Here is a 15,468-nt window from a genome sequence, read left to right as displayed (position 1 = left end):
GCCTGACAGTGATAGATAGATAGATAGATACTTTATTGATCCCCAGGGGACATTTGTCATTTTGTCTTGATTGAGATAGAATGATAGTGAAAGAAAGAGTGTAGTGCTGGAGAAGTGGTGTGTGGTCTTCCTACACATAACAATGAAATAACTTTTTTATCTTGGGTTAGGATTAAATAACAAATAATTGTGTATAGGCCAGTGTTTTTATTGAAGCAAACAAGGAAAAAAGTATCCAGTAACTGTAATAATAGATACTTGATTTGAATTGTAAGCATTGCTACACTTTCTTACTCAGAAAGTTAAGTAACAAAAATGACAGTAATCTGTTACTTTATAATTAGTTACCCCCAACACTGAATTTCGAAAGGTTGCCGCTAGTTGCAGCTCGAAGTCGTGTTGGTATTAAACAATATTGTGAAGGTATTAAAAAAGGTATTAAATTCAACTTAAGAATTTCTGTATATACCCTGGTTGGGTTTATATCCAGTCAGTGTGTTTTCAGTGTGAGTGGTGTCTGTTGTGTGTGAGTTTTGTGTGTTCTTGCTGGGAGTGCATGAGTCCCTCTGGAGACTGTAACGATAACAACCAGTTACCACTCTTCACTAAGGTTACCAGATACTATAGCTACCTGTGTTTTTTCCACCTAACACCCACGAGAGTGTCATTTTACTGGTTAGTTGTTTTGAACAGTTGTTTGAAATCTGTGTGTGTGTGTGTGTGTGTGTGTGTGTGTGGTGCATATTTTGCGCAGACTTGACAACATAGAGTCTTTATATTTCTGTCTTTGTATGTATGCATACATTTGTGTGTGTGTGTGTGTGTGTGTGTGTGTGTGTGTGTGTGTGTGTGTGTGTTTGTGTGTGTGTGTGTGTATGTGTGTGTTTGTGTGTGTGTGTGTGTATGTGTTCAGGGGTAGATGTGTAGGTGTGTCCAGAGCAAATAGTGTGAGGTGGTCAGATGCACGTAGGCTGATGGGTGTTTCCATTTAGGTCATAAAGTGCTATACTCAGCTGAAGCGCACGCACACACACACACACACACGCACACACACACGCACACACATGCACAAAGGGCTTTAGTGTCATAAATATGCACACTACTAAACAGAGGTGGGACCAAGTCACTGTTTTGCAAGTCACAAGTAAGTCCCAAGTCTTAGCAGTCAAGTCCAAGTCAAGTCCCAAGTAAAGACAGAGAAGGGGAAGTCGAGTCCAAGTCCAAGTCACATTAAAGCCAAATCGAGTCCAAGTCCAAGTCACATTAAAGCCAAGTCGAGTCCAAGTCCAAGTCACATTAAAGCCAAGTCGAGTCCAAGTCCAAGTCCCAAAGTCCTGAACAAGTCATCAGGTACTCTTCACTTAATATTGCCATTAATAGACTAAACCTTGTGTGGTTAGAGTTCCTTCAGGGGTTAAACCGGTTCCTACCGGTTCCTACCGGTTCCTATTCCTTTTATAGGAATACAGTCTTTATGTAACTTTATGTAATGCATCTTTTGGTGCATTTTGACATTGTAAACATTCTCTAACAAGAGTGAAAAACAGTTTGCAGTAAAGCTACTATTTATTGGCAAAATGTTGGTCCCTCCTCTGTCTCTTGGTGCCCTACACAGTGTGTGATCACTGTGCTTTTTATCAGGCAACTTTTTAAACTGAAACTTTTCGCCTACAAGCTCCTCACGATTCCTCTCCATCTTCAGCTAACTCCATAGACAGTAAAATAAACTCTCAGGCTTGTAAGCAAATGGTTAATTATTGCCGTGTTTTAGGTTGTACCAATAGGTCAGACCGAGAAAAACATCTGGAGTAGGTACTGACTTCCAAAAGTTATTAAAAAAGCTAGGGAGAAAGGAGAATAATGCCAGAAGTCATCTGAGGAAGGGGGGCGCTTGTGGCTGGACTTGGTACTGCCTCTCCCTCACCCAACTCATATGGATCTGCACTGCCAATAAACCATCAATTTCTTGAAATATTGCGCCTTTTCTTGTGGTCCAAGTCCTGCCCTATATGCCTTTGCATCTTGGATGCGTTTTGATGAGCTTTTCTGTTGTTTAGACATGGTTATAATCACTTAAGGTATCCAAAGTGCATAATACTCCATTGTACTTCATTCAGTTCTTTATGCCGAGTGCCTCCAACATGGCCATGCAGTTGGGTTACCGCCCAGAACGTGACGTCCGTGCAGTCCCCTAATAGGGAAACCCAATGCGTTAATTACGCTGACATTTTGTAACGGGCTACGTATTTCAAAATTAATCGCGTGATTAACGCAATTCACTTAGTCGGGTGGCAAAATAGGACAATCTTGGCTGTGATGGTGTGTGATTTATTTAGTTTCTCATGCAGCCCGGACGGACAGCTCTCGACTAGGCTTCCATGGCCAAATTGCATGTTTCTATGTCTCTGTATCACCGAGCCAGGCTCTGCCTTCTTGTCTCCGCTATTTGTTTTTTTTTTTTCGTCTCTGGGGTGACTGGTCCACGGTCAGGAAATTTAGTTATTGACTCGAGACATGTCAAGTCATTACAAGTGAAAGAGGCAAAGTCAAGTCTCGAGTGAATATCAAGTCCAAGTCGAGTCGCAAGTCATGCCAGATTTTATCAAGTTGAGTATGAAGTGACTCGAGTCCACATGTCTGCTACTAAAACACACGCACTCAGGGTCACAACTAAACAGCACAGTAACATAAGAGCCATAAACATGCAGGTGTACACACACACACACACACACACACAGACACACACACACACACACACACACACACACACACACACACACACACACACACACACACACTTACAGATAGAGAGAGAGAGAGCATTCACTCTCTCAGCTCAACATGCCAAATCACACTGCCATAAATATTGTCATACAGAATGTATGTAATACATGTAGTCAATGTCAGACTCATTGTGTGATGCATGTGTGTGTGTGGGTGGGGGGGGGTTGGTGTCCCAAACGTGGAATGGGTATACACTGCCTCCAGGCTGACACACCTCATCTGCATGCTCAACAATGACGATGCCACTGTCAGAGAGCTAGCCAGAGCTTCCCTCCTGCTGGACCTCAGGAAGAGGAAGGTCCCTCTGGCCAAACCAGGCCAGGACAGCTTCCTAGGCTTTAAGAGGAAAAGCAGCGGGAAACTGGACACACAAGCTGCAGGCTTTGGAGTCCGATCAGACTGGCCGGACCTAAATGATCTGTGCAACAGAATGTCAGTCAAACTGGAATGGACACAACACAACTCACACACAGCACCACAGGCATCTGATGCAGTTACATTACATTTAGCAGACACATCTTGACCAAAGTGACTTACATATGTCAGCTATATTACAAGGGATCACATTGTCCCCGGAGCAACTTGGGGTTAAGTGCCTTGCTCAAGGGCACAACGGTGGAAGCCGGGAATTGAACCAACAACTTTCAGGCTACTGCACGCTAGCCCAGCTCCTTAACCACTACACTACCACCGCCCGTGCGGTACAGACCCATCTGCAACAGCAGAGGCTAATGTATATCACAACGAGGCACAACACACATTACAGAATACAACAGCAAGGAGATTTCTTCTTAACATAAAACAAACAGACACCAAACAACACTGGACTGAACTCAGAATGCAGGGAAAGTTGGCATGCCTACACTTTGTCGACCACTCTGTCTCACACTCCATGTTTACAAATGCCGCTGTTGGGGAGGACATCCTCTGTTTCACTGCCAAAGCCAGACTGCAGGTGTTACCCACCAAATACAACCTTGCACTATGGTACCCTGCAATCCACCCTCCACACTGTATAATGCACTCAGACTCTGACCATCACCTCGAATCAGTAGCCCATATTGTTAATGGCTGTACTATGTACAAAGGACTTTATACTGCACGCCACGACCGAATTGTTGACCTTATTGCTAGCACTGTTAAGGATGTACTTCCAGATAATGGGACCATGTACAAACATTCGCGTATTATGCCAGAATGGTATACATACGGACAAAACTATGTGACCTAGGCTATCAATGCAAGCTAGTGGTGTTGATCTTTGGCAGCTTGGGGCATGCCCTCAACCTTGTTTTCAGTGGGTTAAGGCTGGCAGTGCTCTTCAGCAGAAAAACAAAACAGCTAGCAAAGTTTTGCTCCATATCTGCAGTTATAGGCAGCCTTGCAGTATGGCGCAGGAGATGTTTTTTGTACCCCTGAATACCACTAAGTGACAAAGCCCTATCTTATCTCTTGAAATATTTGAATCCTGTCTGTTGTAATATGATTTGTGGATTTAAATAAAGAATTAAAATGTGTGTGTGTGTGTGTGAGTGGCGGATCATCCTAAATATCTGGCCCATCAGGTCCGTCTCGTCCTGGTTGCGTTCACACCCCCCTCCCTCATTTGTTCTTCCACAAAGAGAGCGGAATGTGTTTAGTTTTAAAAATCAAATATGTTGTGTTGTGTGTTGCTGCTGGCAGGTTTCCATTGTTTGACCCTGCCAAGGCTACGTAAGTAGATTTCCCCTCTTCTCTTACTTCAGAAGCGGCGTGTGGCATTGTTAGTGTGGTTAGAGGTGTCTTCAGGGGGTTATACCGGTTCCTACTGGTTCCTAATCCTTCTAGGAATATAGTTGTGCTCATATGTTTATTAGCATATAGTTGTTCTCATAAATTTGATTGGCATGGTTTTATTTTAGTTAGCCTAATAGCTGGTTTGATTTGCATTGAGAGATGATCTTATGGAAAGTATCCCACGCCAATCTTTAGGTATGGTGAAGGGTATGTGATGATGTGAGGCAAAGACCAAGGGAACTTTATCAGGATGCATAGTACCCTGGATCCATGAAATAACTGGCCTTTAAAAAAAAAAATCTGCCTGCCTCTATGGGAATTTAACATAGGGGTGTGTATACTTATGCCCCATGTATTTTAAGGAAGAACATTCATCTATTTATTTACGATACATTATTGGTTTTACAAAGAAAATTGGTGTCCTTAAAGGTTGGATTTTTCCTCATTTTTTTTAATTAAGGCATTAAGATCAATTTACAAAAGATGATTTTATTATTCCTCTTTTTAGTCAACTTTAGCATGGCTTCATAAACTTATGAGCACAACTGTATATACTTATAAGAGTTGTTTGTGCGAGTAAAGTAGAATAATGCAGTATGAGCTGCATATGTGGACACCGGTGAACTTAGATCTAAACCATTCCTGCGAGCTCATGGCGTTGTGTGCTGTGGGAGACGTTTTCACACATGCTGGGTACACAAGGGGGCACAGCAGAGTCTGTCATGGAGACGCCGCCACTGATGCCTGACTCAGGGTTAGTGACGATGCCCGTCCTACAGGTCTCTGAGCTGTGAGAGTTTATGGACTCTGGTGAAGATGTAATCCTACAAACGTTACGAAAACGTTAGTCGTTTCCGCACCCTTTTCACATGACGTGAAGCAACCCAAACATCTGTGTGCTCCCGTGGTCTTTCTTTTCCCTGCTCCACCACTGCTCCTCTCGTGTGAACCACCCGTTTGTTGTCAGACGTGCGGTGGAGTTACCATGAATTACTTGCTACGGCGGGTTTACGCTGAGGCGTCAGCTGTGCCCACAAACTTTGACACAAACATCTGGGCATTTGTGGGGGGCAACAGGTACGCCATGCTGTTGGAGGTGCAAACAAAAGGTGCAAAAGGTCGCCATTGAGATCATGTAGATAGGAGCTGGCTCAAGGGTTACAAAAGTATTTTGTCATGTTTTATTAGAAGAAAGAACAGTTTTTATAATTATCCAGGTGTGTTCTGTTCTGGCACCTTGGCTACCTTAATGGTAACTGTAACTTTTTTAACTATAGCTTTTTAACATCTTTATAACGGCAAATACATCGGAGGTGCCTGTTGCTGAGTTACTCCAGCCTAGATTATTTAACGTTAATCACTCCTATGAAATATTGCAATTATTTATCCAAAGTAAGGTGCCTGTTTCAAACTTAACTGATGGTCAAATCAACCTCATCAGTCAATCTGTAAGTTATCTTTCAGTCCACAAAGCTTCAATTGTATAGCCTGCTAAAGAACTTGTCTGGAAGTAACAGTGTAATGAGATATAGAGCCCTAGCGTTAAAACAGTGCATATGTTGCACCTCCAACAACATGGTGCAGAGTTTTGAGTGGTGAGTGACGTAAGCTTGTTTCAAAGAATTGACCACCCTATTGGGTCAGCTGTGGCCGAGATTGTCTCTCTCAGTACAAATCACCCTCCGGAACCACAGAGTGTCAAAAGCAAAGATTGTTTCTGCATCCATGCCAATTCTGCAACGGATTTGTTCACCCAAAGGTGTTGGGCGACGTCTGTAGGCCCGCCACAATCAAAGCAGTAAATGGCAGACTGAAAGGAGATGTCAGATCAGATAGTAAAAGTTATCAACTTCAAAAGCCACAGCCGTTTCATCACATTTGACAATATGACTGCGGAGACTGATAATGATCCCTGACACAAGATGGCATGTTCAAAATCACAACACACTAGCAGCATGAATAATTTGGGGCCAGCACACACATGCTGGTTGTCTGTCTACCTGAATGTCTCATTGCTGACCTTGTGATTAGATCTGCAGATTTCATCACTGTACCCCAGCCCAAATCTATTTACATATCATTGTCCGTTTAACAAAGCAGATCAAATGACATGACCACAACTAAAACGTCAAAAGAACTAGGCCACCACAGAATCTCTGCGCTAAGAGCATGACACAAGTGTTTGTCATTTGTAAGTTATAAAAAACAATGCGCAAGACATTGAGAAGAGGTGGTGCTCTCTCCCCACCCATTCAAAACAATCTAAGCATTGGAGGTTGACCTCTGAAATAGCATTTTCACCATAAATGTGTAAAACTGAGAGTGAATGAGAAGTTCAGCCACTTCCTTCATTAACGTTATTAGATAGATAGATAGATAGATAGATAGATAGATACTTTCCCCAGGGGAAATTCAAGGTCTCAGTAGCATACAGACAACACACACACATTTACTAAAAGCAGAAAGAGTAATTAAAAGTATATAATATAAAAACACAGCTAAGCAATAAGGACAGTAGAAGATAAAGAATATACTAAATATACTAAAATACAAATTATACTAACTAACACTTAATCTAAATCAATTCTAAAAACAGTATCCACATAATGGTGATTAATCAATCAAGAGGCGCTTGCAATGACTGAGCCTGTGATTCTCTGTGCATAGTAAGGTAAGGTAAGGTGCTCTGTGTGAGTGAGTGTCACGGTGATAGTGCAATGGTGATAGTGGTCATGGTGATAGTGCAAATGAGTAAGTGCAACAGTGCAAGAATAAAGTCTATATATCTATATGTCTATATATATATATAACTATTTTAAGAAAAGGTATAAGTGTGGCCACAGTTCGGCTGTGGCATGGAGGGAGGTGTTATGCATATGTGCTAATGTGCTAATATAGCACGCAAACAGTGAGGCAGAAAGACAGTGGTAAAAAGTGGCTAGTGGACAGACAGTATCCAAACATGGAGGGGGTGAAGAGGCAGACAGACTATGCAGAGAAGTCTATCTCTCCTCTTCCCTTAAGTGAAGCATTGAACAGTTCAATGGCGCTGGGGACAAATTACTTCCTCAGTCAGTCTGTGCAAGGCAGTGAGCAAAGTCTCCAGCTGATCAGGCTCTTCTGCTTAACAATAGTGCTATTCACAGTTACAGTAACTTCATACATAGAAAAATAGAGAACTGAAAAAGAAAGGACACTTTTCCAGTCTTAATTTTCTTCAGGGGCACACTGTTGTTTGTTATAAAACTACCCACCCACACACACATACTCACACACACACACACACACACACACACAGTTTACACACATTTGTCTTTTGAATTATTAGGGTCCTACCAGACTGATTTTGAGGTAGGTGGGAGGTGTGTGTTTTACTGAGATGTATCGGATTCCTGAAGGCAATCTGATGAGCTGTTCAGTTTGAAGGAGGGGCGATGTGGCAAGAGGCCTGATTAATATTTCACTTCATACCTCACCTATAGGTGTGTGTCAAACTGTGTGTGTGTCTGTGGTAAATGCATAATTTTCCACTACATAAAGTAAAGACCTTTTTCAGAGAAAGAGCCAACCCTGCTCTAGTCCAGCTCTGTAGTATGTTTACATAAAACTTTTTAGCGCAAAGAGGAACCGTAACAGCTCCAAATCTCTCCTATTTGCAGTGCTTCAAGCATCAGACTTTGTGTGGTTTTGAAGTGAGATGAGTGTTTTCTCAGAGAAACAAACCACATGCCAAGGGTTGTTGTTTTGATGGTACAGTGGTGGCTGTGAGTTTTGCTTTTCTGAGTTTGCATACTGTGTGTGTGTGTGTAGCTTACCTGTGCTTATGCATGTGTGTGTGTTCACAGGCTCCCAGGCAAAGGAGGAAAGTCAAAGAGCCCCCAGTGGAGGAGGAGCCAACAGGAATCAGCAAATGCAGCAAAGTGGACCTGGAGACGGTGAGTGTGTGTGTGTGTGTGTGTGTGTGTGTGCGTGTGTTCGTGTATATATACTCTTTTGATCGTGAGGGAAATTTGGTCTCTGCATTTATCCCAATCCTTGAATTAGTGAAACACAACAGTGGCGCTCGGGGAGCAGTGAGGGGTTAGGTGCCTAGCTCAAAGTGCCTAGGTGCCTTGCTTCAGCCATGCCTTCTTCGGGGTTTGAACCAGCAACCCTCCGGTTACAAGTCCGAAGCGCTAACCAGTAGGCTACGGCTGCCCCTGTGTGTGTGCGTGCGTGCGTGCGTGCGTGCGTGCGTGCGTGCGTGTGTGTGTGTGTGTGTGTGTGAGAGAGAGAGAGTGTTAAGAGTGAATGTTGGCAATGAATAGTAGTGGAAGGAGAAGCGGCAACAGAAACATGCATGATGGAGAGAGAGAGTGTGTGTTGAGGATGGAGAGAGTGTGTGTTGAGGATGGAGAGAGAGTGTGTGTTGAGGATGGAGAGAGAGTGCGTTGAGGATGGAGAGAGAGAGTGTGTTGAGGATGGAGAGAGAGAGTGTGTTGAGGATGGAGAGAGAGAGTGTGTTGAGGATGGAGAGAGTGTGTTGAGGATGGAGAGAGAGAGTGTGTTGAGGATGGAGAGAGAGAGTGTTGAGGATGGAGAGAGTGTGTTGAGGATGGAGAGAGAGAGTGTGTTGAGGATGGAGAGAGTGTGTTGAGGATGGAGAGAGAGAGAGTGTTGAGGATGGAGAGAGAGAGAGAGAGTGTGTTGAAGATGGAGAGAGAGAGTGTGTTGAGGATGGAGAGAGAGAGAGAGAGTGTGTTGAGGATGGAGAGAGAGAGAGTGTGTTGAGGATGGAGAGAAAGAAAGTGTGTTGAGGATGGAGAGAGAGAGTGTGTTGAGAGTGTGTGTTGAGGATTGAGGGAGAGAGAGAGAGTGTGTTGAGGATGGAGAGAGAGAGTGTGTGTTGAGGATGGAGAGAGTGCGTTGAGGATGGAGAGAAAGAAAGTGTGTTAAGGATGGAGAGAGAAAGAGAGAGAGAGAGTGTTGAAACACCAAGAGTTGAGCAAAGATAACTCCCCTACCAACCTAGTCTTCAGTCACCCTCCTCCAGAGACATCCAACACTTTAAAGGCCAAATACCAGGCCACATCCACACAAAATGTTTGGATTAACCAAACCCCCCAAAACCTAAAAGACATTTATGACGAATATTGGCAATCTAAAACACAATCCCAAAGCAAAATGCAATGCTATCTGACCCTAAACAGGAAATATACACTTGCACATTACCTAACAAAAATAAAAGAGACAAATTTGAGATGCATACTAACGAAATACAGACTCAGTGAACACCGTTTAGCCATAGAAACAGGAAGACACAAAAAGACATGGCTTCCAAAAGACGAGCGTCTATTCCAGCAGTGCAGAGATGATGTTGTTGAAACCGAATTACACTTTTTAACTGAATGCCCAAAATTTGAATCAATTCGCAATAAATACTTCCCAAAAATGAAAGAAAAAATCCCTGATTTCTATGACCTACCAAACCCGAATAAAATACTATACCTATTGGGAGAAGACACAGACAGCTGTATTACTGCTGCCCAATATGTCCTTGCCTGTCACCAGCTGAGAGACACTGAGTGATTTTTGTATGCATGTACATGTGACACACACAGACACACACACACACACACACACACACATGCACCCCTCTCTCACAGCCACAGCCACATACACTAACTCAACACAGTCCCCCCATGTTGTATATACTATACCATACTTGAAGTTTCTACGCAGTCCACTTTAGATTTGTGCCCTAATGTATTGTATGTCTGTAAGTTTGTTGCCTATGTTGAGTCACTCAGAACTTGAACTTGATATGTTGTACTCAGACACAGACAAAAAAAAAATTGTTCTTTACACTTTGTCCATGTACCCCTATCCCTTGTCTATACCTGTATAATTGCTTAGATCCTGATACTGTACTTTTATGTAACAATTGCTTTGGCAATACAAGTGTCATATTTGTCATGCCAATAAAGCACCATTTGAATTGAATTGAATTGAATTGAATTGAGAGAGTGTTGAAACTTCAACAACTTCTTCTTCCGCTTACCACTTTTTCCGTACGCAATTTCTCTTGAACAGTTTAACTTAGAAACTTCATTCAAACTTTGTAACGTAGGTCTTCAAACGGACCAAGCTGCTATGTCTTTTCAACTTTGAAACTTTTATACTTTTTAAACTATTAAAGAAAAACTTTTTAAAAATCCCCATAGACTTAACATTGCCGATTGTGACATCATAATACGGCCGTTAAGCAATTATTATGCTAAAAATTATTAGCTATGGTTAGCATGTTAGTTAGCATAGTTAGCATAACTGCTAAAAATGATTAGTTAGGTTAGCTAAGTCACATGGTTAGCATTTAACATTGTTAGCATGCTAGTTAGCATCGTTAGCATAACTACTAAAAATGATAAGCTAAGTTAGCTAAGTCACATGGTTAGCATAGTTAACATTGTTAGCATGCTAGTTAGCATTGTTAGCATAGTTATCATTTTTGACTAAACTATTAGAAAACATTAGCTAAGTTAACTAAGTAATATGGTTAGCATAGTTAACATTGTTAGTATAACTGCTAAAAATGAATAGCTAAGTCACATGGTTAGCATAGTTAGCATTGTTAGTATAACTGCTAAAAATGAATTGCTAAGTCACATGCATTCTTAATATTTTAGCATAACTGTTATAAATTATTAGCTAAGTCACATAGTTAGCATTGTTAACATAGTTAACAGCATTAGCATTTAAAAAACTGCTAGAAAACATTAGCTAAATTAACTAAGTTAAGTAACTTGGTTAGCATTATTATCCTTGTTAACATAGTTAGCATAACTGCTAGAAAACATTAGAGCCATTCCAACTGTCAGTTATCGTCAACTATCTACCTAAATAATTTAACCTTAAACTATCTACCTATTTAACTGTTTCATTCATTCATAGTCATTCCAACTATATTAAACCTCATCTACCAAGCAACCAATATAGTTTGTTTTTACTCTGTATGATATCGTACTCTGTATGATATCAATATCATATTTTTTGCATTTTCATGCACTGTATTTCCTTCAGGAAATGCTTTTCTAGTTTCAATTGAGAGGCCAGGTTGTACATTCACGTTCAGTACAGGTGTGCACGTTTTGTTGATTACAAAGGATCAAATATGATCAGATCATAAATCTTTTATTGTCTTGGGAAATAGCTTCCCACTGTAATCATGTGTACAAACCCCACGTGGACACTTACCTTTGTCCCACTGAGAAGGTTTACTTCGGTTAAGACTGGAGAATTTATGGTCCAAATAAAAAGCTTCTCAAAGCAGAAACTCTGATTTTACTACAATATTACTCTGAAGTTAAGGTGAATGACAAAATGTTTTGAAATACCATGTCAATCGGATGTATAGCTCCATCCCCCTGAGGGAATGCTTTGGTGGATAGGGCTTCTGTTGATCCAGAGAGAGAGAGAGAAGCAGACAGATAGAGAGAGAGAGAGAGAGAGAGAGAGAGAGAGAGAGAGAGAGAGGGAGAGAGAGAGAGAACAATTGTACAATTATACCACATGTGTAAGCTTTGGCAACACAATGTTTTTTGTCATGCCAATAAAGCTAATTTGAATTGAATTGAGAATGAGAGAGAGATAGAGAAAGAGAGAGCGAGATTGAGAGAGAGCAAGAAAGAGAGAGAGAGATAGAGTGAAAGAGAGAGTGAGATAGAGAGAGAGAGAGAGAGAGAGAGAGAGAGAAAGGTGGTGGTAGCAGGCGGGTTGTCGTAGTATAGTTGTGCCCTTGAGCAAGGCACTTAACCCTGAGTTGCTCTGGGGAACCTGGCCCCTTGAAAGAATTGACATATCATAAAACCACCAATTACCAACCCTTTCTTTTCGAAAATTCTAAAACAACAATGTTTTTTAATACTTCAAAATAACATTTAATAAATGAATGTTACATTTTTCAGTAGCCATAGGTGTGTAGATTTGAACAAAATCTAGTTTGGTTCTTACCGGGGCTTTTACTGCCTGAAATATCCGTTTTTGTTTACCACGCTCGGAGTTTAGTGCTGGGCTGGTGGGTGCCTATTTCCAACCTTTCTCACGTTTCTTTAGGAATCTTGGTTTGTATAGAAATTAATATTAGTAAGTGAATTCACCCTGTGCATTCTAAAGCTAAGATCTATGCGGTATGCATTCTGTGAATTCACCCTATGAGAGAGGGAGATAAACATTATATGGTGAGACTTCTGCATCTGCAGTTTGATGGTATCAATTTAAAGTCACTATTTAAAGCATGATTTGGATTGGAGACAATGTCGTAGCCAGTCTTGATTTGTTGGCTGATTCATAGGGGTTCTGAACAGACCTACAATCTTTGAGCAGATTTTTATTTGATGGGACAGTTTGTCTTTTCAAATAGTGGACAGACTGACCATATGATGTTGCAATACTGTAAAATGTTCATAATTAAAGAGTTAAAAAACTATTTGTCTGTTCGCCCCAAAAGATTTAAGAGGGCAGAGAAAGGAGACTCCCACATCGGTCATGACAGCAGATGAGAGAGTTTTGTTCACTTTTATAAACTAAACTTTGTCAGTGGAAAAGGAAGTATACTACTGTAATAGTGTAAATCAGAGAGGGATCAGTTGGCACTGGACTACTGGACACCAGAAGATTAGTTTGTATTGTATTAAAACAATACAACGGACAAAAAGTCTAGAAAGAGAGCTCTTGCATATATTTTGGGTGTCTCTAAATGTTTAGAAATAACATAATCATGACAGCATCCTCTGTTCCACAGTCCTGCTTATAAGCAAATTTGGCAAGTTCAGCTATCATAGTACAGTATTAGATAGATAGATAGATAGATAGATAGATAGATAGATCGATAGATCGATACTTACCGTACTTACTTACTTACTTACTTACTTACTTACTTACTTTATTGATCCCCAAGGGGAAATTCCAGTTGTCATTTATCATTGACTAGTGATCACTGAGGGATGTAGCCTTGTTTAACCAGACTCGCTACTTTGTTTCACTATGTGAAGAGAGTCTGGCCTCTCATAATTGGGAAACGTTTCCAACCCTACTGTATATCATAACGGACACAGACTTTGTGTTCATTTTGAAATCGTTGGTCCAGCCTAACCAATCACATTGATCAGGGAATCCAGCCTAACCAATCACATTGATCAGGGATTCATATGGTTACTTCTTACTTTGCCTAACCTTTACAAACTGATAATAATATTATAGTATATAGTAAATAATTCAGTGGAAATGCATGGACAGTAGCAGCAACTGGAATCCATGCATTTCCACTGAATTATTTTTGGAATCTGATCCCTTATCATAGCTGTTCATTCTTACTCGTTGCTCGACTTATCGTGACTAAATTCAAGATGGCTGCAAACGCTAAACTTCGTGAAGATACTGTCTGTATAAATCGTCTTGTAAGTAAACTACCAGTGCTTTTTCAAAGTTCTCAATGTCTCGTTTTAAATGTCAGGGCCCTCGGAAGTCTACCAATGAAGTGTGGAGATACATTGAGCCTCGTAAATGGGTGTAAAACAGTGATTTATTTGCATGGCTAGCCCGATGCCGAAGCACCACTATTGAAAAAGATGTTGGTAGCATCGGCTAACTAGCGCCAGATTTTGGAGTGCAGGGGACAAGCCGAGATGGGCTATGAGACATACGTTCACACTCGGTATCATGTTTCGATACACTTTAGGTCAATATCACACCGGAATTCTCCTTTAATGAAACAGCAGATGGTGTCCTGGGGTATCTTATCCCAGATGTGGACATGGCCATTACTGAGCTCCTTGACAGTCAGTGTTGCAACCTGGCGGTGTTGGATGGACCAAAATATAATGTCCCAGAGGTGTTCAATCGGATTTAAGTCAGGGGAGTGTGGGGGGACAGTCAATGGTATTAATGCCTTCATCCTCCAGGAACTGCCTGCACATTCTCGCTACATGTGTCCAGCCATTGTTGTCCACCAGGAGGAACCCAGGGCCCACTGCCCCAATACAGGGTCAGACAATGGGTCTGAAGTTTTCATCCTGATGCCTAAGAGCAGTGAGGGTGCAGTTGTCTTGCCCGTAGAGGTGTGTGCGTCCTTCCAAGGATATCCCTCCTCAGACCATCACTGGCCCACCACCAAACCAGTCATGCTGAATGATGTTGCAGGCAACATTACATTCTCCAAGACATCTTTAGACCTCACATGTGCTCAGGGTGAACCTGGTATCATTAGAGAAAAGCACAGGGCGTCAATGGCGAAACTGCCAATTTTGTATTCTATGGCAAATGCCAATTGAGCTGCACGGTGCTGGGCAGTGAGCATAGGTCCTTCCAGAGGCCATCGGGCCCTCAGGCCACCTTCATGAAGTCTGACAGGTCAGAGACATTCACACCAGCGGCCAGGAGAAGGGTCATTTTGTAGGGCTCTGGCAGGGCTCCTACTGTTTGTTGTTGCACAAAGGAGCAGATACTGGTCCTGCTACTGGGTTAAGGACCCTCTACCATCCTGCCCAGCTCTTCTAGAGCAACTGTCTCTTGGAATCTCCAACATGCTCTTGAGACTGCGCTGGGAGACACAGCAATCCTTCTAGCAATGGAACGTTTGGTGTGCCATTCTGGAGGAGTTGGACTACCTGTGCAACATTTGTAGGCTCCAGGTACTGGCTTATGCTACCAGTAGTGACACTGACCGTAGCCAAATGTGAAACTAGTGAAAAATCAGTGAAGGAGGCAAGGGCGCGGGAAGGTGGGTGCTGAGGGTGCTGCAGCACCCCTTGCTTTTTGTCAATAGGCCTACAAATTCGCAGTTTGTCATTATATTTGTTGTCAAATAGGCAAATAGCAAAAAAGGTTTTGGATAGCTTTGAATATAGCTATCCATAGTCAAGATTAAACGTT

General features: G+C 41.8%; 1 protein-coding gene across 1 annotated transcript in view; it reads left to right on the top strand.

The window, feature by feature from the left end:
* Window positions 1-15,468, top strand: part of fa2h (fatty acid 2-hydroxylase) — a 49,197-nt gene that overhangs the window by 24,809 nt on the left and 8,920 nt on the right. The window contains exon 2 of the mRNA XM_042111433.1: window positions 8,406-8,495. Coding sequence (XP_041967367.1) covers window positions 8,406-8,495 — 90 coding nt within the window. The remainder of the gene's footprint in view (window positions 1-8,405; window positions 8,496-15,468) is intronic.

Source organism: Alosa sapidissima, chromosome 11, assembly GCF_018492685.1.
Source record: "Alosa sapidissima isolate fAloSap1 chromosome 11, fAloSap1.pri, whole genome shotgun sequence".
In the NCBI taxonomy this organism is placed as follows: Eukaryota; Metazoa; Chordata; class Actinopteri; order Clupeiformes; family Clupeidae; genus Alosa; species Alosa sapidissima.
The sequence above is the reverse complement of the archived record's forward strand: the minus strand, read 5'-3'. Positions and strand labels throughout refer to the sequence as shown.